Here is a 23,825-nt window from a genome sequence, read left to right on the forward strand (position 1 = left end):
AGTAAACAAGGAACCCTAGTTTCGTCCAATTTGTACGTCTAATACATAGCTATTTTAAAAATAAACTATTAGAGCTATAAAGACGAAAAACACAGTCATAAAGTATGTTACATGTTGCTACATAGAGATTAAAAAAAATATTTCCCTAAAATATGAAAAACAAGAGTCGAAAAACATTGGTTTGTAGAAATTATTTCGAGTGATATCTTGTTTCGTAGACAGTTTTTGGAAAAATATACCGTTTACGAAATATTGACCGGTTGTTTTTTTTGAAAAACTAAGTAGATGTAACTACCTACCACTTGACCAGTTTTTAAAATCAAGTAGGGTTCTTACAAAAAATTACTAGCCTAGTGGCCCATGAGTTTATACAACCGCTATCGAAGTTAGTGTTAATGTACTTAATGATCATGTTTAATTGCCTTGAAATTAGTACCTAACTGTGTAGTTAAATTGAGGTAGCTGCCAGGAGTTAGGTAAACCCTTTGATCTCAGTAATTGCTAAGGCGTGAATCAGTAATAATATAATAATAATTGAACAGATTCACTACCGACGTTAACGCCTTTATTAATCTGTTGCTATCACTACATGTGGCTAATATTCATAAATGTAAATCTAGCGCTGTCCTTGTCCGTAGGGAGAATTATGATGAAGACAAAAATCAAGATCATTCACATTAATGTTGATAGTCAGTAGAAGTATACTCTGATTTTTTCGATGGAATTCGGTGTTACCAGAGATAAAACATTTCCCACAAAAAGGATAACTTTAAATCTTGTAATATGAAATTGGTTCATCTTAAAAATCATGTTTTTTTTAAATTATTCTCTTTAACAATTAATTCTAGCCCCATAAATTACCGCTATACAAAAAATCACTTCATTTTATTACTACAGTCCAAGACCCTATTTACACGAAGAAACATTAAACATTTAGGTCAATAATTCCATCTCGAACAAACTTAACTTCATTAACACCTCATTGTGAACTTTATCCAGTAGTTGACGAACCGTGAATTGTTCTGATAACGGTACCTAGTTAAAAGATAAACAATTGTACACCTGTGTCTATTGTTCCCCCATTTTTATGCTATTGTTCTAGTTACATGACGTCGTTATACTCGTATTACATACGAGTGACGTACGATAGTTTGTTTTTGGTTACTGCTCATTATACCTACTTACCATTATTTACTTTCTGATGCCTACTGCATCCACTGTTAAGTTTTAAAAAAATCTTTAATTTTACGGAACAAAAACAATGCTAAGTATATCTGTTTCGGGTTTCCTAGATACGGTACGCGGCAGATAGTAATGTACATTGACCTTTAGAATGACATTTCAGCTTTGCAGAGCGTTGTCTCTGTCACTCATACCTATATGACGTTTTGTCGGTCTCAACGATAAGGACAACGCTCTAAAAATCTGATATCACCTTCTAAAGGTCGACGTACATTACTTTCGACCCCGTACTGTACAAGCTACCTCTGTGCCTCGTCAAAATCAGTTCAATGTTTGAGCCGTGAAAAAATAAATAGCCAGACTGACACATTTTCGCATTTAAATATAAGTATCTTCGAAACTACTCATACGATTTCAAAAATTCTCAGTTAATGCTAAAACAGTACAAAACGTTAACAATAAAAAACATAATTAAACAACAAAAAAAGGAACAACCTACAGCAACTCCAAATGCTAAAAATATTCAACAATCTCCTAGAGTAAGATATTTCAAACACGAAACCTCTTTAGTAATTCTATACTTGACGCTCGCATAACCCTCTATCAGTTCCAATTACATCTCAAATCAACGTTCACGAAGCAAAGGGGCATAACTCATAAGACTTTTGCTCGAAAAATTAAAAAGAAAAAGTCCAGTCAAAAGGCTCCTTTATGCGAGTGCAGCGTGCAGTGTGAATGTTCAGACAAATTAATACCAGCTGCGTAGTACGAAAATGATTAGCGCGAGCACATTTAGATTTATGATTAAGCGGTAATAACGTTTCTACTCTCGGAGGATTTTTATTTCCTTTTCAAAGATCAAAGGGCAACAGACGGTTCTTAATTATTTAAACTGATGTGAACACTTTCTTAGCTGTAATGCCCAGTTCACATTACCACAGTAGCATTTTAGTATAGTGATCCAATACAGGGCGGAATATCTACTAGAATAATTATTAAGTTAACAAAATTGCTTGTAAATTGTCATTTGAGAGACAGTCAAGCATGCGCACTCCAATCTAGATGTTATAGTAGTTTGCTTTAAATATATTTTTATTCAAAGAAATAATATAATAGAAGTGCTTTTGAGTCAAGACAGAGTTGCAAACAATGGCGTCCATTGCAGTCAAGCCAGAGTGAACTAGAGTGAGAAAACTCTCGGTTTGATGCTGAAATCGACATCTGTCAAATATTGGGCTATAGCCCGTGAAATCAAATACAACTCGTTTCATAGACCTACCTAGCGTTAAATATAGGTAAAATTTGACGCCAGCCCGTGTAGGGGAAGCCTCGATGTTTTGTTAGAAGTTTCATAACTGAATTGAACTTTGGTCTAGTGTTCAAGAGATCTTACTGAAGTACTGGAGTTGAATAATGTAAACCGGGCATAAGTAAGGCCGATATCAGATGACTAGCATTTTTGACGGAACTTCTATTTTATTTGGTCAAATTATTTATAAGTAAGATATATTAAATATTTTCCGTGTCCCGTTCCGTATAAATAGGTTAATGAATCACAGATTTTGTGAGTTTGATGGTAATGATATACAACTCACAGATGTGCCGTTTTAATGTGTGTTTCGTAATCTTTACTATGAAACTTTGCACTAACATGTTCTTGTATTTAACCTGCTGCGGTCTAAGCATAATCAGTATGGTACATCTTTTTCGCAGCTATTGAAATGCTAAGGCGATGAAAAGTCGAAAGAAAGGTTGTTTTATCACACTTGTTTGTGAATGAAACGTTTATTGTTATGCCACTTTATAGTTTATCAAGTATGCCTGACCACCAATGTTTGCAATGAGACTAATAGAATACAATGCAGCTCAAGAGCTTGAGAGCCTCAATAGCTCAACGGGTAAAGGAGTGGACTGAAAACCGAAAGGTTGACGGTTCAAACCCCGCCCGTTGCACTATTGTCGTACCTACTCCTAGCACAAGCCTGACGCTTAGTTGGAGAGGAAAGGGGCATATTAGTCATTTAACATGGCCAATATTCTTAAAAAAAAAAAAAAAAAAATTAATTACAGTAGAAAGCATTTCAAATCAGTTAAGAAATTACGCCTTGCAAGAAATAAACAAAGTTATATGACTAATATCAGTTTCAACACTTACGTCAGTCTGGGATGTCGTATATCATTGGACAACTTAAGCCATTATTATCATTGCTTGTTAGAATTGTCAAGTATGAAGACACTCTTAATAGCTTCAAGATTTATAGTAGGTAGGTACAAAAGTAGTTTTCTTAATTACACTTTTAATGCTATTAGTCTTAAGGCACATTGCGGAAGAGCCGATGCACCGACGCGACGAGTCTTTTCTAAAACGTTGACAATAAACTGAACTTTATCAGATAAAGTTCAGTTTACTTAGCAATAGAGATTCTCTTTGCGTATATAAACAAAACAAAATAAATTCAAGAACAACTCTACACGCAATGATGGCGTTTGTTCTGTGTTTGCGCCTCCTTTAAATTTAATCTTCTATTGAGGCATCCGTACACACTTATCTCCTAAAATTAGCAAATTCAAGTCTCTACAGCTGTTGGCATGGACAGTAAAAAATATGACCGCTGGGGTAGACGTGATTTGGAGTAGAGATCGTTTACCGGCAACGTGGGGTAACCTCACTGTTTCATTGAATCGAGGTGGTGGGAACTGGGAATTGAGTGGATGAAGAAGGAGGACCGTGTGCCGTAGTCATCATCATCATTAACCCTTCTGATAATTACTGAATACGGATCTCCTCTAAGAATGAGAAGGGTTTGGCTATAGTCTACCACCAAGTGCGGTTGATTCCATAAACAATAGAGTCGTGTGTATGACAGTCGATTAAGCAGGTGATATCACATGTGGCCCGATAGTGGTATATTAATGATCCGTGTTCCAATTATACTCACTAGTTTTATACTTATAATAACTTTTGTAATGACTTCTAATCCATAAAACTTTAATCAACGCGGAATAATGTTTTTTTTTAAAATAAACTCCATGGGTTTTCCAGCCTAAAAAAATACTTAGATCAAGCCTTGTAAGTATAATCCGAGTGTCTGGTCAAAATTGATTAAAAATAATTTATAAGTCTTTTCAACAAATTAAATCTATCAATTTCAATTTTCATTTATTGCATTTCCATAAACTACATCATATTAAGTATGTACAAAGTATTATGGATACCCAGTTTGGGTGTCGCAATTTGTTCCTTAGACCTTAGTTAGGGAGACCGATATTATTATTTATTTTTATGTTCGTCGTTTAGGAAATTAATCCGCATGAAGACAGATAGACAAAAACGTTTGCAATATTCTTTCCTAACGCACTACCATATTAATAACTAGCAGTTGCCCACGACTTCATCCGCGTATAATTTCTAATATAACATGAGATTTAAAAATCACACTGTAAAAGGCCTCACCTTACTCACTTAATCTTACCATAAGAGTTCCATGGTTACCAAATGGTATGAAATGCTAAGAACTATGGCCTATAGCACTATGGAATACTTCACACAACTATTATAGATACGACTTTGTGATAGAATTTTGTAAAAACCCCCTAGAATGAACCTACCTACCAAATTTTAAATTAACATTTAGTTCAATCGGACAGTAAGTATCGAAAAATCAATTACCAATTTCCATCAAATATATGTATCCGAAGAAGTCAAAGCAATCAAAAGCTTTTAAAAGTACGCAGATAGGTACTAAATATACAAAACAAAGCTTGAAAAAATTGTATGGGGAAATAATGTATAAGTCAATTCCACTAAAAGGCGTACGTTGTTGAATATAACAACGCATTTCTATTTCAATCCAGCTATTTGAGATACGTTACAATATAAAAGCGTAATATAAAAATTTTCTTTGCACCCCAAGAGATTCGCTGTGGATTTTGTTGAAGAGAAATCCTCAATTCAAACGGTATTGAAATCGTATTTTGTAGTAAAATGTGCTCGGGATATATTGCAAATAGAATATTGTAACCGGTTCAATGGGTAACCCAAGCATTGACTGTTTTAGTTTGCCTGTAGTTTATTTCTAAAATATTTGTTTTCTGTTCATGAATAATGTCCGATATGAAGTTTTATCTGTGTAGAATGTGTAAGGAGGAAGGTTACGTATTCCAGTTTTGAGTGACTTTATGTACTTAAAAGTTTGAATGCCGCAAGCTTTTGGTCTCTGTGAAATAGGAAGTTGCTTATGGAAGATTTTTTATTTAAATATTTATTTACGCGACAGTAAACATTATGTAGATCTTTATATTTTTGTAAGGCTGTGGATGTTGAATTGTATCTCACACTGTTGGACATCCAGTGAGTGATATGCACAAAAACTAAGAGGAGTTCATTCGTAGCGCACTCTAAACAAACGTAGATTGGCTCTCATTTGAATAATATCCAATCCCAATTCAATGAAATTTTATAGACATGTTGAAAGTTCTTATTGAAGTTGTTATTATTGTATAACTTGAAGAATTGAATGCTAGATCCTTTTTTAAGGACCTGTCATCCCGTCTCGCGGAATTCACGGGTGACCGGGAAGCTGGCATTTACGTCGGTCACCATATTGATGAGGTAAGGCAGCCAGCGTTTATGGCACCCTGCCTCGTTACGGTAGTTATGGCGATATTTTAGAATGCTAATTTTCATATTTAAGTGTTATACCATGATTAGAATTATTTTTAATCTTGAAGTTAATAATAGGTATAACGTGTCTGTGGTTTTCCAGATTTCTTTAGAAATGTGTAGATCAAGTGACACTAGCACAAATATTTACGATACGAATATGGAATAAGTATTTTTGTCACAGGAAATTAAGGAATTCCCACGGGATTTTTTAAAATACCAAATCACGCGGCATCAATTATAAATAGTTAGTAGTCACATAGTTTTGCTGGGAATCCCAATATAATCCCAAATCGTTTTTTTTGGGACAGTAAACAATTACATACCTATTAAAAGTTAAAACTAAGTACGACTTAAATCTAACAAAATGGACAAATATGAAATCCACTACACTATCCACAGCTTACTACATACAACTAGGGCGACACAACATAAACAAACTACTATAATAATATACAAATACAAACAAACGACTCAACTATACATAAAAATTTAAACAAGTAATAGTGGGGCCGATAATAAAAATAAAAGTTTTATTTACAAAATAAGGGAGACATTCAATAGAAAAATACATAATCATAACATATTGACATAGATAATTAAAGTTTAATGAGTCGTTATGAAAACAGAGGTGCAAAATGATGCACTATATATTTTCGACCGTGGGTCATTAATAAACCGGTATCGGGACGGGTTTGATAGCAGCTGCTTAATGGACTGTCAGACACATGCCTCTATTGTTTTTGGAATAACGCGAGCATGTGAGAATAATTATGTTAATAATTACCTGCGCTCGGAATACATACAGAGATATAAATCATATAGTATCTTGTGTGCTAATACATTTTTAATGGCTTAACCTTAGCACGAGTTCGAAGGCCCATCTTGACAACATTGTTTCGTGTATCGAAACAATACATTCTCATCATAAAATGTTGTATTTTTTAAGCTAACGCCAGAAACAGTCTATTATTTTTCCTTTTTAGCCCTATTCCAAATTTCTATAGAAAATTACATTTCGATTTTCGAAGTATGATAACTATATCAAGTGGGGGTATCATATGAAAGGTCTTCACCTGTACATTCTAAAACAGATTTTTATTTATTTTTATGCATCATAGTTTTTGAATTATCGCGCAAAATGTCCAAAAAATACGACTGTATTACGGAACCCTCGTTACGCGACCCTGACTCGCACTTGGCCGGTTTTTCTTCCCCAAATACCTTACTACAGAAGTAAAACCTACCTGCTATCTCCACGGGAATCAGTATATTTCACTCTTTTTGAATTGGCTTCGAGTAGAGGCCTATTCCAAATTTCTATAGGAAATTACGCGAAGAGACGTAACACGCATTGCTATTCAAGACGAGTTATCATCTCGCGTGCCTAAGCTTTTGAACTCATCTAATTAGCATGCCCCCTTCATAAGCTCTCTTTGATTTAATTCTATAGTCTCACGCTCGACATGATGTATGCCTCTGCTCATTTAGATAAATACTTCTGAGACTAAAGCTGCCTCGGAGAAATTCAGACATGATTAGTTTCTGCGAAGTTAACTTAGCAAAGACATTATTCTTCAGCGCGAGTGTAAAAGACGTAACTACTTTGAATGCAGATACGTTCGTCGTTCATGAGCTTTTAATACTGAAGGTACCTACCTACTAACTAGTAAAGGATATATCAACTGTACACCAATAATTATTAAGTCGAACGATATTTAATTTATATTGAACATTTTATCATCGATGAATATCTCCTTAAATCACTGCGCATATTATAGATGCGAAAGTGTGTTTGTTTGTTGGTGTATTGGTTTGTCCTCCAATCACGTCACAACGGAGTAACGGATCGGCGTTTTTGGATAGGTATAATTAAAGACCTGGAGAGTGACATTATGCTACTTTTTATCCCGGAAAGTCTAAGAATTCCCAAAGGATTGTTAAAAACCTAAATCCATATGAACGAAGTCGCGGCTCGCCGGTATCAGCTAGTATTAATAATAAATAATTTTATTGTACTTAAAAACAATGGCGCTAAAGTTTTTAGGACCATAGCAGACAGAGAGAGACACGATGTTTTAGCATCAGTGATAGGCGATTTAGTTGCTATTCCGATGCTCGATTCCGCGATTGGTTGAAAATGTGATCTTTTAGCAATGACCTCCGGGTTAACAGGTCAAAGAATTTCCTTTGTAACTTATTAAAGAAAATATCATAGTCCTCACCTGTCTCAGTGAAAATACTCGCAACAATAAAATACTTAAGTCTGGTTATTTTATGTTCTAAGCATTACCTAAGGTACACTGATATTATTACCGATTACTACTTTTAAGCGGCTTAATACCAAGGCTCGTACAATTTGCAGTAGAACCATTTATTCGGCATTAAATGTAGAGAAATTGCTCTTATTTATAGGCCATTCGTTTCTTATAATATTATCCTGGCGGGAGTACTTAATATCCTTTTTCAAGTCATTTATGAAAACTGAGATCTTGGAAGCGATGTGGACTCCGAATATGATTTATTCCTTTGATCATCATCATTATCATCAACAACCGATAGACGTCCACTGCTGGGTTCATCTAGGTCTTTTGTTGGCACTTCTACATGCCACCGCCTTGCGCCACCTGAATCCAGCGGAATCGCCTGATGTCGTCCGTCCAGTTATGGAGGTCTTCCAACGCTGCGCTGTCCGGTGCGAGGCCGCCATTCCAGCTCCTGATTTTTAGAACTACGTGCCCTGCCCATTGCCATTTACCTACTCTGTTACTCTGGTTCTCCTACGTATCTCCTCATTTCTGATTTGATTACGTAGATCACGTATTCCTTTCATAATGATTAATTACTAAATATTCTAGTAACTATTTTTATGGTATTACGATGACCTTCAAATATTGCGTTAGGTTTTCTAAATTACTAGCTTGCTCTCGGTTTTCCGACAAAGTTGATCATAGATCAGTTTAAATAACTACGTAATTTAAATAGATAAAGTAACTATATAATATTATAATAACGAATATAATATGTACAGGCAATAGTTTAATTAAGTAAAGATATTAATTTTACTTTTAAGAATATATTTTCAACATTTTCGGTTAGTGCTCTATCCTACGATTATAAAACTACCTGCCGTCAAAATCGGTTGTGCCATTTTTGTAAATACAGAAATACAGAGATTAAAAAAAAAACTTGCGTTTGGGATTTAATATGGTGTGAAAATAACCGTACCTATTATAAGTAAAATAAGGCAGTTATTTCAAAATCTAACACACACACACAATTCAATTTATTTATTTTATAAGACATAGTCTGAAAGCTTTTAACTCTATGCCGTTTACCTTTTTCTACAGGATGCGCTTCAAGTATCTTTGCGCATTCGTGCAATATATTCCCATCTGACAGGGATTTATTCTTGAAAGTGCAATGAAAAGAGCTCTATTTAAAGTAGCTATATCTCATGTCAAATCATCCTTGTCCACGATGACGTTTAGATTAATGTACGCTTTGACCTAATGTTAAATTCAAAATGTTTTCGCTTGCAAGGCACCAATGCAATGCAATGTCAGTAAAGTTGTTTACGTATTATGTGAATGTACTTATAGAGAAAATAAATTGCATCCTGTATAACACATAATGTGATAGAATGTGTAACTGCAGTGGTTAGGACATCCACCTCCTAATCGGAGGTCGAGGATTCGATCCTGAGCACGCACCTCTAACTTTTCAGAGTTATGTGCGTTTTAAGTAATTAAATACCAGATGATGCCCGCGCCTTCGTCCGTGTGGATTTAGGTTTTTAAAATCACGTGGAAACTCTTTGGTATTTCGGGATAAAAAATAGCCTACGTCCTTCCCCGGTATGCAAGCTATCTCTGTACCAAATTTCGTCAAAATAGGTTGAATGGATGGACCGTCAAAGGTTAGCAGACAGACAGATAGACAGACAAAATTTGCATTTTTAATATTAGTATGGATTACTTGCTCTAACAGTGAAGGAAAACATCGTGAGGCAACCTGTATGCCTGAGAGTTCTTCATAATGTTTTCAAAGGTGTGTAAAGTCTGCCGATCCGCACTTGGCCAGCGTGGTAAGCTATGGCCAAAACCCTTGTCACTCTGAGAGGAGACCCGTGCTCTGTAGTGAGCCGAGTGAGACTCAACACACCTTTGGGAACATTATGGAGAACTCTCAGGCATGCAGGTTTCCTTTTTTTCACCGTTAAAACAAGTGATGTGGCACAATTATAAATATAGGTAGATTTTTTTAAATTTCTCTGGATTCCTATATATGTATGTTAATGTAATAATTGAGTAAGTACAATTTGCAGGTCACCAATGCATCGAAGTGACCGGCTTTAGTTTTATCAATGCAATAGTAATAAATTAGAGAGCGCTTCCTGCAGTTCAAGATGAGATCTAATGCTAATGGAGCGGTTAAATTAGCGTCCGTACTTATTGGGTTCGGAGTATTCTCTATTTTTGTACTACACATATACTAGGTACTTATGAGTTTTGAAATGATATAAAACTAGATGGCGCCCGCGACTTCGTCTACGTGGATTTAGGTTTCTTAAAATCCCGTGGAAACTCTTTGATTTTCCGTCTCCGGGATCCGTCCGTTACATCCGTCTCCGGGATGTAAAGCTACCTCTGTACCAAATTTCATCAAAATCTGTTTAACGGTTGAGCCGTGAAAAGCTAGCAGACAAACAGACACACTTTGGCATTTATAATATTAGTATGGAAGTATGGATTTAAGAAACTTCACTCTATGAATAAAAACTTGAATAAACTTCAGTTCTTTTCAAGTTTAGGACTTTTAAATAGACAGACGTGATTATTTAACTTTATAATAATAATTATCTAGGCAGATTTTGCCAACGATAAATTTTATCATCTCTTGTCTTAGAAGCAAGACGTGTCAAGCAAGTTAAGTCCATTATGTTAGGAATTCCCGAACTCTAGAACTTTCTGAATAGATTTTCCCGGTGATTTCCTCGCAAATTAAGTCCGCCGAATCTTCAAACTTTGACGTCACGTTGACATGCGTACCTACTACATTTATAGACGACAGATCGAGATGGCGATCGAGGTATGATCGAGAGACATAAATCATGTAGTACGAAAATACCAGCCTTGAAGACCACAGAGCGGTAAGCACAGCTGTGGGAACGAACTTTGAACTCGCAAGACCGACAGTTGATGAAGGTGGAGGGAATTGAAAATGCGACAGGCGAAGGATTGTGTGTGGTAGACTTTGAAACCATAAAGAATTTGGTACTGCAAGCGCACCGGAGGACCCCGTACTCGAATGAGACGGCGAATGCTGGTTGTATTTCGTCGCATATAATATTATGTAGAGCGCCAAACATTTCGTCTTCAGTTTTCCGTCCAAGCACTCGCGGCGCTTGCTAGCTACATTGTTTATCAAGTCCCTAACTACGCGCGTAATATGTTTCATGACTTGAGATACCTACTTTTCAGTAATGAGTACTTAGGTAGGTACTCTCTAAAAATATTTTTTTACGGGACCAACGGAACGCAGTCCACTCAAGACCAGGATATTGGTGACGTCACTTAGGTATGGTTGGTTACCAATGATAATAATATTATGCAGATCCTCTTTAGTAGACCAGGGAGCATGCAAGTTACCTAGTTATTATCAGAATTGAGATTGAATGTAGAAGATTAAACTTGTGCACGTTGTGACGCGTAGATAAGGAACTGACTAAAATCACATTGAAATTGTCAGTTTTGCGCAGATGCAAACAAATTTTCACTTAAGAAACAATGAATCTTTTGTCTTTACAGATAGGACGTCGTGGGCGTTAAATCCATTATCTTAGGGTCTGGTCACACGGGCGACACGCAGAGACGATGATAATAAGAATTTACATTGCAGGTAGGTAAATAGGTGTTTGAATATCGCGTTGGTCTATTGGCTAATATTATTCAGCTGAAGTCCGTAAGATCCCGGCTTCGAATCTCGGGTCGGGCTGAAGATCATGGGGTTTCTGTCAAGAAATTCTGGCCGAGTAACGTTGAAAGTTGAGTTGAGTTGAGAGTTGAGAGAGAGAAAGAGTTGTAAAGTTGGTGGTGTTACTCCTGTGCTTGAAGAGCTCGTAAAACCTAAAGCGTTTAACCACTTTTTAGTGTTATCGAATTACGAGAGTGAAGGAATAGAGAGTGCACCCGTGTGTGCACACAACCTTGCGAAGTACAATATTATTTTCTGCCTAGTTGGTAAGACTATCTTGATTGGCGACCGTGGCTAAAATTCGGTAAGTAGAAGATTGTTGATGTGCAAGCGAGCGAGCGAGTTTCAAGAATTTGTTTAGTGGGACCTTGAATAACATGTTGTGAATCGACTAAGGGAGTTGGTATCACACTTTGCATGTGCGTGAAAAAAGATATGGCACAACGGGTGGTCAAAGTACACCAGGCATTTAGGTGGTGAAAAGGGTGTGATGTTTTATCATTGTGGCAAGTATTTGGTGTTAAACAAAACACTATTTGCTGTTTCCGCATTGCGGGGGCGGATTGAGCAACTACGTGCGCACATCTCGGCTGCTCGTTAGCGACTGGCAACTCATCGGCTAGGCATTGACTAACCTCGCTGCCTCTCGCTCTCGCGCTCACGGCAATGCCATTTATTTAAATATTTGACACTAATCGTCACAAGTAAAATGTCTTCATAGTATTTACTTTGCGTCACATCGCCAGTATGAAGTAAGCCTAAGACGTTGCCGAACTCAACAACTTGCTGAATGGAGTTTCCCGTTAATTTCACCGCAAATTGAGTCCGGTGAACAATCTTTGAGCAAAATTTGTCACCAACGACGTCGCGTGAGCGATGAATCGAGTTAGAGAAGATGGAAGAGTATCTCTACTGTGACTGTTCTTTTAGCAAAAGTTAGGTATATTTAATGATGTTGAAGGTTAGAATGTTGAGTAGAAATCTGGAATGCCATCGCTCAAATAAACACAAGAAGCTTTTCGATCAGATGAAGATATTGTCACGCGTAGTCAACGCTGCAAACGACTTTGCGTAGGTATACAGCACAGACAATACTATGATAATAATTATTTAATGGAGCTAATTTTAGCTTTTGACCGTTTTGTCTTAGCTTTAATAGTTTTCTTCGAAAATCACAGAAACATAGGTACATGGTTTGGTTTTCCATTTCCCTGCCCATACCCCCTGGGAGGGGGTAGGACCCCTAAATTTTGGTAAGACTCGGCAGATCCTCATTTCTAGTGTCAAGATAAAGTTATAAACAAAGTTTCACTGATGTACATAATATATTTTGCCGCCAAACTGTTATATTATTTAGTCTTACTTTACCTGTAGTATGCAGCTGTATAAGTCCCTCAAATTACTAATGCGCGTGGCCGCCATTTTATTCCGAGCTAGGCAGCAATGTCGCGGCAGCAATGTAGCGGAACATTGCTGCCTAGCTCGGAATGTAATGTCATATAAGCTTATAGAGATTGTATGGGGACCAGTACTATCTCTATGGGACCAGTAGTGCCGCGACAGGACTGTGACAGCTGGTGACAGCACTGTTGCGGCAGCGCTACTGCGTGCAGCGTGGTTCGGCCTCATACCTTAAAGTATACAAAACTACTTACTACTTACTTCATAACTAACTTGAGAAATGTGTTTGATACTCACTCAAAAGTCAATCGACGTAGTAATAAGGAATGTAATCTGAAAAAGAAAATAAATAAGATTAGGTACCTACGTTAAAACTAGTCCTGATTAATTTTGAATAGACAATTAACATTTACTTTCATTTACTTATTAGTTTCTCACAAGATATTATCGAATCAGTAACGTATTGTAGGCATACAGCATAATGCTGAGCTGGGACCCTTTTTTCGGGTTATGCCACACAATATGACAGTTTGTTCCGGCGCTTCTTTTGCTTGTTCTCAGGTGGAAGAAGCGCCGGAATAACCAGCTCTTAGCTTTAAGTTGTGATGTGTGGCACAATTGTATAAATAAACGTCTTTTCTTTCTTTCTTTCTTTCTGTCGCTGTATAGGTACCTGTGTCAAAAGTTTGGTGAAATCCGACTCAATTTAATTAGTTCCCTAACTCAATTCAATAAATTCAAAAAGAGATTTGCAGATATCCACTGGCTTTATTATAAATCACTATTCTATTACTGTGTCGTAGAGAACACGCTCATATTTATTTTTACGTTTATGAGAAGAAGATTTATATTTGTGACCATACAACGAATTTACCAACACGGTTACTGTATACCACTTGAGATATTCCAAGATTTATGACCCACAACAACGGTTTGCGTGTGTCTTTTTGTGAGATAAACTTTATTGGTTTTATAATAAAGGTTATAATTCTCTGAGAATCAGGATTTGGAGTGCATGAAGCTGTGTGTATTATAACGCTCTCTCAGCTGGTGACACTGGTCGTTGTCACCGTAAGATAAATGGTTGATGGTCCGCACTTAGTGACAAGTTTATCCATGTTTTAGGTTATTGGTGTTACAGTAGAAATATGTATTATTAGCTGATGCCTGAGACTTCGTCCGCGTGGAATTAGGTTTATAAAAATCCTGTGGAAACTCTTTGATTTTCTGGGATAAAAAGTAGCCCATGTCACTCTCCAGGTCTTTATCTATACCCATGCAAAAAATCACGTCAATCCGTTTCATCGTTGCGACGTGATTGAAGGACAAACCAACAAACCAACAAACAAACACTTTCGCATTTATAATAAGGGTACTGATAATAAGGGTACTGATTTCTAACACCAAAGTAACAACTTTATTACTCACTAGCTGATCCCCGCGGCTTCGCCCGCGTAGATTTAGGTTTTTAAAGATCCCGTATAGCCTATGTCACTCAGGAATAATGTAGCTTTCTACTGGTGAAAGAATTTTTAAAATCGGTTCAGTAGTTCTAAAGATTAGCCCCTACAAACAAACTTAACGACATTACCTCTTTATATAATACTAGCTGATCCCCGCGGCTTCGCCCGCGTAGATTTAGGTTTTTAAAGATCCCGTATAGCCTATGTCACTCAGGAATAATGTAGCTTTCTACTGGTGAAAGAATTTTTAAAATCGGTTCAGTAGTTCTAAAGATTACCCCCTACAAACAAACTTAACGACATTACCTCTTTATATAATACTAGCTGATCCCCGCGGCTTCGCCCGCGTAGATTTAGGTTTTTAAAGATCCCGTATAGCCTATGTCACTCAGGAATAATGTAGCTTTCTACTGGTGAAAGAATTTTTAAAATCGGTTCAGTAGTTCTAAAGATTACCCCTACAAACAAACTTAACGACATTACCTCTTTATATAATATAATACAACGGGCCGTGCAGCAGAAATCGTAATATTTTAATTTCGCCATAACTTCAAAACCAAACGTCCAATTTTAATCATTCAAAGACCAAATATTATCTCCATAAACTGTTCTTAGTGATGAAATCATTTATTTTGATAAGGATTAATAGCATGAGTAAAATAAACGCGTTTAAATGTAGTCCAAAAAAAATTCAAGATTTTTAAATAAAAAAATGGTTGCTGTGCCTCACTCGACATAGATGGGTATAGTGTGTCGCGGACTTTTTTGTAGATATTTATAAGATCTACAATTAATTAGAACATTTTATGGTTCTATCTTTTATAGTTTAGGCAGCGTACGCAAAATAAGTAACTTTTCTGGTTGATTTTTTACACCTTGTGTCCGAAAAACCCAAATATCTTACGGAACCCTATTTTTTTCCAAAATAAAATATAGCCTATGTTACTCGTGGATAATGTAGCTTTCGAATGGTGAAAGAATTTTTAAAATCGGTCCAGTAGTTTTTGAGCCTATTCAGTACAAACAAACAAACAAACAAACAAACAAACAAACAAACAAACAAACAAACAAACAAAGTTTTCCTCTTTATAATATTATATTATATATTATATTATAGTGTAGATACAGCATTATTTTACTACAATTTGTGAAGATACAGAATACTTTGAGTGCTTGATATTAAAAATCTATCTATAGATGGCAATCGGGGTATGAGGCGGGGGGACGTCCCGCACGTCACCTGCACTCACCCGCAACGGGTTAGCGCGGGGGCTGTGCGGGTGTGCGGGGCGTTCCTACCCCGAATGCCATTTCGACATGTTGTGTACTATACCAATAAATCGCCTAAATCACTACGATTTATAGCGTATTATAAATGTGAATGTGGCGGTAATCACTTAACATCAGGTGACCCGCCTGCTCGCTTGCTCGCTATATCTATTAAAAAAAAAAAAAAAAAAGTGAAAGTGTGTTTGTGTAGTGGTTTAATAATAAGGGCTGTTTGGGCTGGTACATATTACTTCAGCTCTTTATAGCCTTTGAATCTGTAATCATTGTAAACAGAATGGCCTAATGGGAAATTCGAAATCAGTACCCCTATTATAAATGCGAAAATGTGTTTGTTTGTTGGTTTGCTGGTTAGTCCTTCAATCACGTCGCAACGGAGCAACGGATCGACGTGATTTTTTGCTTGGATATAGTTAAAGATCTGGCCAGTGAGATAGGCTACTTTTTATCCCGGGAAGTCAAAGAGTTCCCACGGGATGTTTAAAAATCTATACCTACCCACGCGTATCGTACGCGTAAGTCGCTGCCATCAGCTAGTGAATAATATAGGTATTCATTTCATTTCATTTATACTCCCAATCGTGAGTGGGAGGATATTTTTGCGGATAGTGTTTGACGTCCGTAAGCTTATGTTTTGAAATAATAATTTATTCATCGCAGTTAAATTCTAGTTTTGTTATTTTCTTAAAAACTCCGACTAAAGCTATATGAAAATTTAAAAAAATGCACCTAGCGGGCTCTAGTTCGTCATACATACAAATGCACCTAGCGGGCTCTAGTTCGTCATACATACAAATGCACCTAGCGGGCTCTAGTTCGTCATACATACAAATGTATAGATTAACGTTAACCCAGATGTCAAGAATAACTCCAACTCTGTATTAAAAAACCAGTCAAGTGCGAGTCGGATTTGCACGGGAACGGTTTCTTACCATCGCGTATAAGTAGTTAGAGCCTCAATAGCTCAACCGGTAAAGGAGTGGACTGAAAACCGAATGGTCGACGGTTCAAACCCCGCCCGTTGCACTATTGTCGTACCTACTCCTAGCACAAGCTTCATGCTTAGTTGGAGAGGAAATGGGAATATTTGTCATTTAACATGGCTAATGTTCTTTTTAAAAAAAAAGAAAAAAAAAACTTTTTATTTTGTTTGTGATGGACAGGATGTAATCACGAATTCCGGATTTTGAATTTTTTCGGACTTGTGCTATAAGACATTGCTACTTGCAAAATTTATGATTATAGGTCATAGGTAAAGACAGGCAAATAGACAGACGGACGAAGAAGTGATCCCATAAGGGTTCTTTTTTTCTTTTGAGGTACGGAACCTTAAAAACCCACGTTTTAATCTTCTTGAACGAAACGCCCAAACATGATTCAGACATAAGACCATACTTGGCAACAAAAATGGTTACGGCTGAATTCTATTTATGTAACGAATCGAAATAACAGTAGATCAATCACGTCGATAGAGAAACTCATGGTGAAATTGAGGAAAGTGTAGACCACCCACGATATCAAGTACCTGAACGATGATAAGGGACTTTTGTCTGTGAACTAGCCGAACCGCATGATTTCGTGCTTGTCAAGGAAAGCTTTTCTCGTTGCGTGATCTTGAATAACCTTTCTAAAAGATGTACAGACACGCTTTGCAAACAAGACATGTTTTCTAAATTCAAGCCCATTTATAATTATCCAAAGTTACATTCATCCCAATAGTTCATTATCGCTTGTATATTAATTTTGGTATACTCTACCTCTGAAAATAGTGCACAAAAGTCAACCAACAAGGTATAGTATGCGACAGGCCGATATGGCAATCGGGGAGGGAATGCCCCGCACAGCTCCTGCGCTTACCCGCGCGGGGGACGTGCGGGTGTGTGGGGCATCCCCCCGCCTCATAGCCCGATTGACATCTCAACCTGTCGCGGACTATACGAATCTCTAAATGCAACCCGTCGCATTGATTGCATCAGAGTTACGTAATACACACGCAAATTCTTGGAGGAAAATAATGGGTTGTTGTTCAGTAATGCAATTATCACGCGGAAGGAGCCGCTTAGCAATGCAATAAATTTTACGCGGAACCTCTATAATGTACAAATAATTTCATTCAGTTCCTGAGAATGTTTTAAATCAATGCTTCGTCGTGACCCTTTGAATGGACCCACCCGTTGATAATGGCTGATTGATGACTATGCTGTTAACCTTCGACTACCGGTATAATTGTGTGTAAGGTCCTGAGTGTACAACCAGACCACAGTTCACGACAGTTACGCGGTGTCCTGCGTGAGCGACGAATACTACGCGACACGACGCTGCGCACGCGACGAACGCGATCAACTCAACGGCATACCGTGCTTGCGGCCTATATGGCAGTCTGCGGACGCATTACGTCGCGTCGTCGTATCGCGTCGCGTCGTGTCGTATTCGTCTTTCACGCAGGACACCGCGTTAGGGAGCTTCTAACAAAACATCGAGGCTTCGACATCACTGGCAGGCGTCAAATGTTAGTTCATTGCCTTTACATAGATAGCCCTAAAGTAGCCCTATTTTTCTGTGATTTTAATTTCCACAGCCTAGTATTTGATTAATTAAGTATCAAACTGAGAGTTCCCTCCTCTAGTTCATTCTGACCTGACTGTCTTATGTTAATCTTAATTATTTTATAGAAAGCAAGACAATATTAAACAATTTTCTGTTTACGGACAATGAAACTGTTATTGAAAACGTATTGAGTAAAAATAATTGTATCTAGTAAACGATAGTATTTCAGACTAAGTACCGTTTGAAATTCAAAAATAGCACTTTTTATAAGTAGCAGTTGTTTTTTCGGCTTTATCCTGAAATCTATAATTTAAAAATGAATCACTAATAAAATTGTGTTGGTCATCGCAAATCTTGAGAACAGCTGAACCGATTCGAACGAATTCGCTAATTCTTTTTTAATAATATTCCTTGAAGTACGAGGATGGTTCTTACGGAGAGAAAAATTTGAATTTTTTAAATTTTGACAATAAGATGATATTTTGGTTAAGCGTAAAAACCGTCACATAGTTAGTATTTTAAATACTTACAGAAATCATTAATAATGATACTAAGGAACATATAATATTAGTAGTTGTCTAATAAAAGTGTGTCAGTCTATCGTTTTATTAAAACTGCGACTGTCTTAAAAAACGTTAGGCTGTAGTGCCGTGTGTTAGGACCCTAACATCAACAAGTGACTGAAGTTTAATAGCGTTATTTCCGATAGTAATGAAGAAGTCATTATTTAACGTTCCCTGTTTGTCTTTTACCATTCAGATCTTATGAACTTTCACTCTTCATTTAATGCGGGATCTATTAAAGGGATGCATGTGCGTGTGGGAGCATTGAATAAATGTGAAATTAGTTTTCTAAAACTATATTAAAAAGCCATTATGTTTATCTATGGGTGCATTTAATAGCCTGTCTATTACGTTTTAAAGCGGGGATATAAATGCACTAATTTGGTAATGCCGAGATTACTTTTAAATATTGTTTTGATGCGTTTATTTTTTATGTGCATAGAAAATACGGAGCAGATCAGTCTATAGTGCTATTAGTATTAAGGAATGTTTTTGTTTGCCTGACTTAGTTCAAAGTTTAAATCTAAGTAGTTACCTCTTTTATTTATTTAATCTCACTTAAAAGTTTTTTTTAAACTATCTCATCAACCCCGTCTTCGGTCGAGTGGAATTTAAAAAATATGTTATTAGTGGGCCACGTTATAAAGAAAACTAATATTATGTAAAATCTCAAATTATGACTCGTCTGTTTGTGTAGTAGATAGTTCAGTCAGTCAATTCCTTTTATTACATATACAGGCTGTAACCAGAACGCTGGCAAAAACGAAGACAGGTGATAGTACTGGTGATTACTGATATAATACCATAAAAATGCGAAATATATATAAATATATATAATAGCCAGGTTAGCCCGCTATCATCTTAGACTGCATCATCACTTACCACCAGGTGAGATTGCAGTCAAGGGCTAACTTGTATGTGAATAAAAAAAAAAAAAAAAATAGGAATCTGACTGACACTAGAGGTCAACGAATGTTGCGTAAGTAGGCCACTTGGAGTCAATGCCACACAATTGAGCTGAGTTTTGCACGCTGTTGGTATTGGATTGCGTTTAGGCACTTGGTATAACAATAACGATAAGTTTTGCTAGCGTTCTGGTTACACACTGTGTATTCCGAATACCCACTAAATCAAACGTCAGTTTCACGCTAGACGCTATTTTCATGGAGGAAATGAAAGTATGGAAATAGGGTCGGAATCGCATCCCAGATAAGATTACACCTCTCATCGGCCTGTCTATTTGTATAAAACATTGCTTCACTTCGGTAGTGGAAAATATGTTCTAGAATTTCTGTTGACAACATTTTTCTAGGCTGACATACAAAAAAATGTAAATACATGTAAATAAATATTTAAAAAACCATTTTTCTAGTAGCGGCAGTTACCTACAGTAGAGAACGTGTTCCTCCAAATATATTAAACTTCTAGACGATGCCCATGATTTAGTCCGCAAGGTTATAGGTTTTTAAAATAACACGGGAACTTTATTAAAATAGCGTAGTATGTGCTAATTCAGGGTATAAGCTATCTCCATTATTTCAGCCAAATCGGGGCATTAATTGTGGCGTAAATGTTCGGGTGTCTTGATTTTTGAAATGAGCATTGGGACCCATTTTATTACCAAAACCATAAAAGTCGTTGGAATAAAACTTATTTTATCTACTTCAAAAATATAAATGGAACAAGCTATAAAATCGATACTTACTATAATGTTATGTAAACAGGTCTAAAAGAGAAAACATACATGCATAACAATTTTTACAAAATATCCAACGTCGGTAGGTATAGGTATATATTACAATTTTAAATATTATCAAATTGACAGTTGAATTGTAAAGTGTAATAAATACGGTGATAAAAAATCGATTGTCGTGCATCGATCTGCTATATTTTCTCCCATTAATATACAATGTAGGTGGAACGTAGGATGTAGAACTTTAGGGTTCTTTTAGACAGGCCACAACTATAACAATACACACCACAGCATTTCGGAAATCAAATTACACGTAGGTCCATACTCCATTCACTCATATTACAGCCTAAAAGTGGGCTGTCATGAACTTGAATGTGGTCAATATCAGCAACACTAAAAAAAATTTGGCCCGTGGTTTCTCTGCTAAAAAAATATAGCAACGACAATAAATTATTGTCGCAATAAAGTCAACGGGCAGCCATCGCGACTACCGTACGCAAATAGTAATATGTGGCCGCGACAGCGCAACTTCAGGCTACTGAAGCAGAACTAATTCACATGCGACTTCTGCTCTGTATATTTAGTAGTGCCACTGCATGCCCAACATTTATATATATATATATATTTATAACTACATTGCGACTCCCCGTCTTACAGTTCTATAAGTTCTTTAGTATGGGTTGCCTGGAAGAGATCACTTTAGTGATAAGGTCGCCCTTTGTTTTTTAAGTGTATCCTGTATTCTTACTCTCTGTAAATTTAGTAACAATAAAGTTGTTTTAAATTAAATTAAATTAAATTTATACCGCTATGGTTTGGTTGTGGTGTGATCCGTCTGAATATACTCTTATATAGTATCTTTACGTACCTATTCTCGCAATATTAAACCAGGGTCTGCTCATTATTATAACCCATAATTGACAGTTACCAGTTTTTATCAAGCGACTGCCATCTGCACTCAACTGATTATCAAATTTTAGTGATAATAAAGTAACCAGTACAAGAATTTCATGATTTCCGAGGCACGGAAAGAGAACATACCATTTTTATTGTAAAGCAAGTTTCTCTTATTGCTCAGTTCAGTGCGTCTGTACATAATTATGTAAATATCAAAATCAGTTTATTCAGGGACTTGAAGATTTTGAATAAAATGATCATGAAGTGAGAGTAGAAAATAATTTTTGGCATATCCCTTTGAGTGGGACCTCGTTTCATAGGTAATTAACATTACTAACTATGAGGTTTTTTCTAGTTTTTGAAAAGAGAAAAAAAAACGACTAGTTTTAGTAGTAGTAGACGAAAGTTTACGAAATATTGAGTCCCAGTGTGGCAATTTCATTTGAGTTGAATTTCCATTGTCCCTGATTTCTTATGTCCTATATCTGAAAAAATTTTGAACATGAATACAATTAGCACTAGCATTAGACATTTTGTGGGAGTTATATTGTATTCTAAATTATTATTCATTTATTATAATAAACATGTTTTAATTCAATAAACATTTGCATTTATTTTAATTCAATAATGTTTATATTTCATTTGCATACTATGCCATGTCGTGTATGACAGCCTTAAGACACTGCTTAAGGCGTTGTCCTAATACAACGCGATTACGCGATCTTCGCGCGAGTAAACGACGCGACCATCGCGTGCTTGCGTCAAATAGAACGAGAATACGCGATCATCGAACGAACGCCAATTATGACACCTATTCGAGATCAGGAGCCGTACTAAAAGTGATGATGTTTCAATATTGTTTTAACATTTTCAAACAAGTTTTGCAAAAAAGTTTTATGTCAAAACAATATTGATACATTACTACTTTAAGCGATAGTAGTACGGCCCCAGTCTGGTATGTTAGATCGCGCATTCGTACGAGTAAAATTCGTGCGAACTTGCGAGGATCGTGTAATCGCGTTGTATTAGGACAACACCTTAGACGCGTTACAATGTTTATGTTACCCGTCTATTCAGTCGACACGCGTCAATTACGTTCTATATACGCGATTGCGTTTGAATGAACATGAGGGCGTTTTGATTAGAATCCATTTGTTACTTACGTCGTTTTGCTCTCTGACCGTGATGGCGTCATTTGACTGTGAAACACTTTACTTAATTAATGAGTTTTCTATAGTTACTGTATAAAAGCTGACCCACCTCAGTTTTACTCGGGTGGATTTTCTGAATATCTTTTCTAAATGGGAGTTACAGAGAAAACTTACACGCATTTTTAGACCCAACGATTTCAGCTGTATGTTTATTTTTGTTTATATCATTCAGTCGGCTTATCTATAATATATTATATATGTATACAAGGAAAAAGTGACTGACTGACTGACTGATTGACTGACTGATCTATCAAAGCACAGCTCAAACTACTGGACGGATCGCGCTGAAATTTGGCAAGCAGATAGCTATTATGACGTAGCCATCCGCTAAGAAATGGTTTTTGAAAATTCAACCCCTAAATACTGTTTTGAAATTTTTGTAGCCCGCGCGGACGAAGTCGCGGGCATAAGCTAGTCTTTTGATATATGCTTATATTGCTTTGATTTATTTTGTTTTGTAATATGTACCGTACCTCACATTTGAAACTGAGAACTGGTCCACTAAAATGAATACTAGATTATTTTCATGTTGTAAGTAGCGTAGTTGTGAAACTAGGCTCATTATTTTGTTTATTCAATGAACATAATAATTCACTTTAAAAGCCACTGATTTAGATTTATAGAACCGAAATTGCGTTCGATATTTTGTAAATGTTCGAGAACCAAGTGCTTTTCAAATATTGTATGCAGGCTGCAACGAAACGACTAAAGAGCGATCACGCACTTATATACTTAAATATATTACTAGCCGATGCCCGCGACTTTGTCCGCGTGGAATTAGATTTTTTAAAAATCCTGTGCGAACTCTTTGATTTTCCGGGATAAAAAGTAGCCTATGTCACTCTCTAGGTCTTATCTATACCCATGCAAAAAATCACGTCAATCCGTTGCACCGTTGCGACGTGATCGAAGGCCAAACCAACAAACAAACAAACTTTCGCA

At 36.5% G+C, this 23,825-nt stretch overlaps 1 protein-coding gene across 9 annotated transcripts in view; it reads right to left on the bottom strand.

Moving 5' to 3' along the window:
- The window catches only part of LOC117988160 (collagen alpha-1(XVIII) chain-like), a 196,824-nt gene that overhangs the window by 94,823 nt on the left and 78,176 nt on the right, over window positions 1-23,825 (bottom strand). For 8 of the 9 annotated variants that reach the window (XM_069503080.1, XM_069503077.1, XM_069503082.1 and 5 more), the window contains exon 2: window positions 13,520-13,555. The exons of the other annotated variant lie outside the window; for it this stretch is intronic. In XM_069503080.1, the coding sequence (XP_069359181.1) occupies window positions 13,520-13,555 (36 nt within the window). The remainder of the gene's footprint in view (window positions 1-13,519; window positions 13,556-23,825) is intronic. 9 annotated transcript variants of the gene reach the window in all.

The sequence above is a fragment of the Maniola hyperantus genome, chromosome 14 (assembly GCF_902806685.2).
Source record: "Maniola hyperantus chromosome 14, iAphHyp1.2, whole genome shotgun sequence".
In the NCBI taxonomy this organism is placed as follows: Eukaryota; Metazoa; Arthropoda; class Insecta; order Lepidoptera; family Nymphalidae; genus Maniola; species Maniola hyperantus.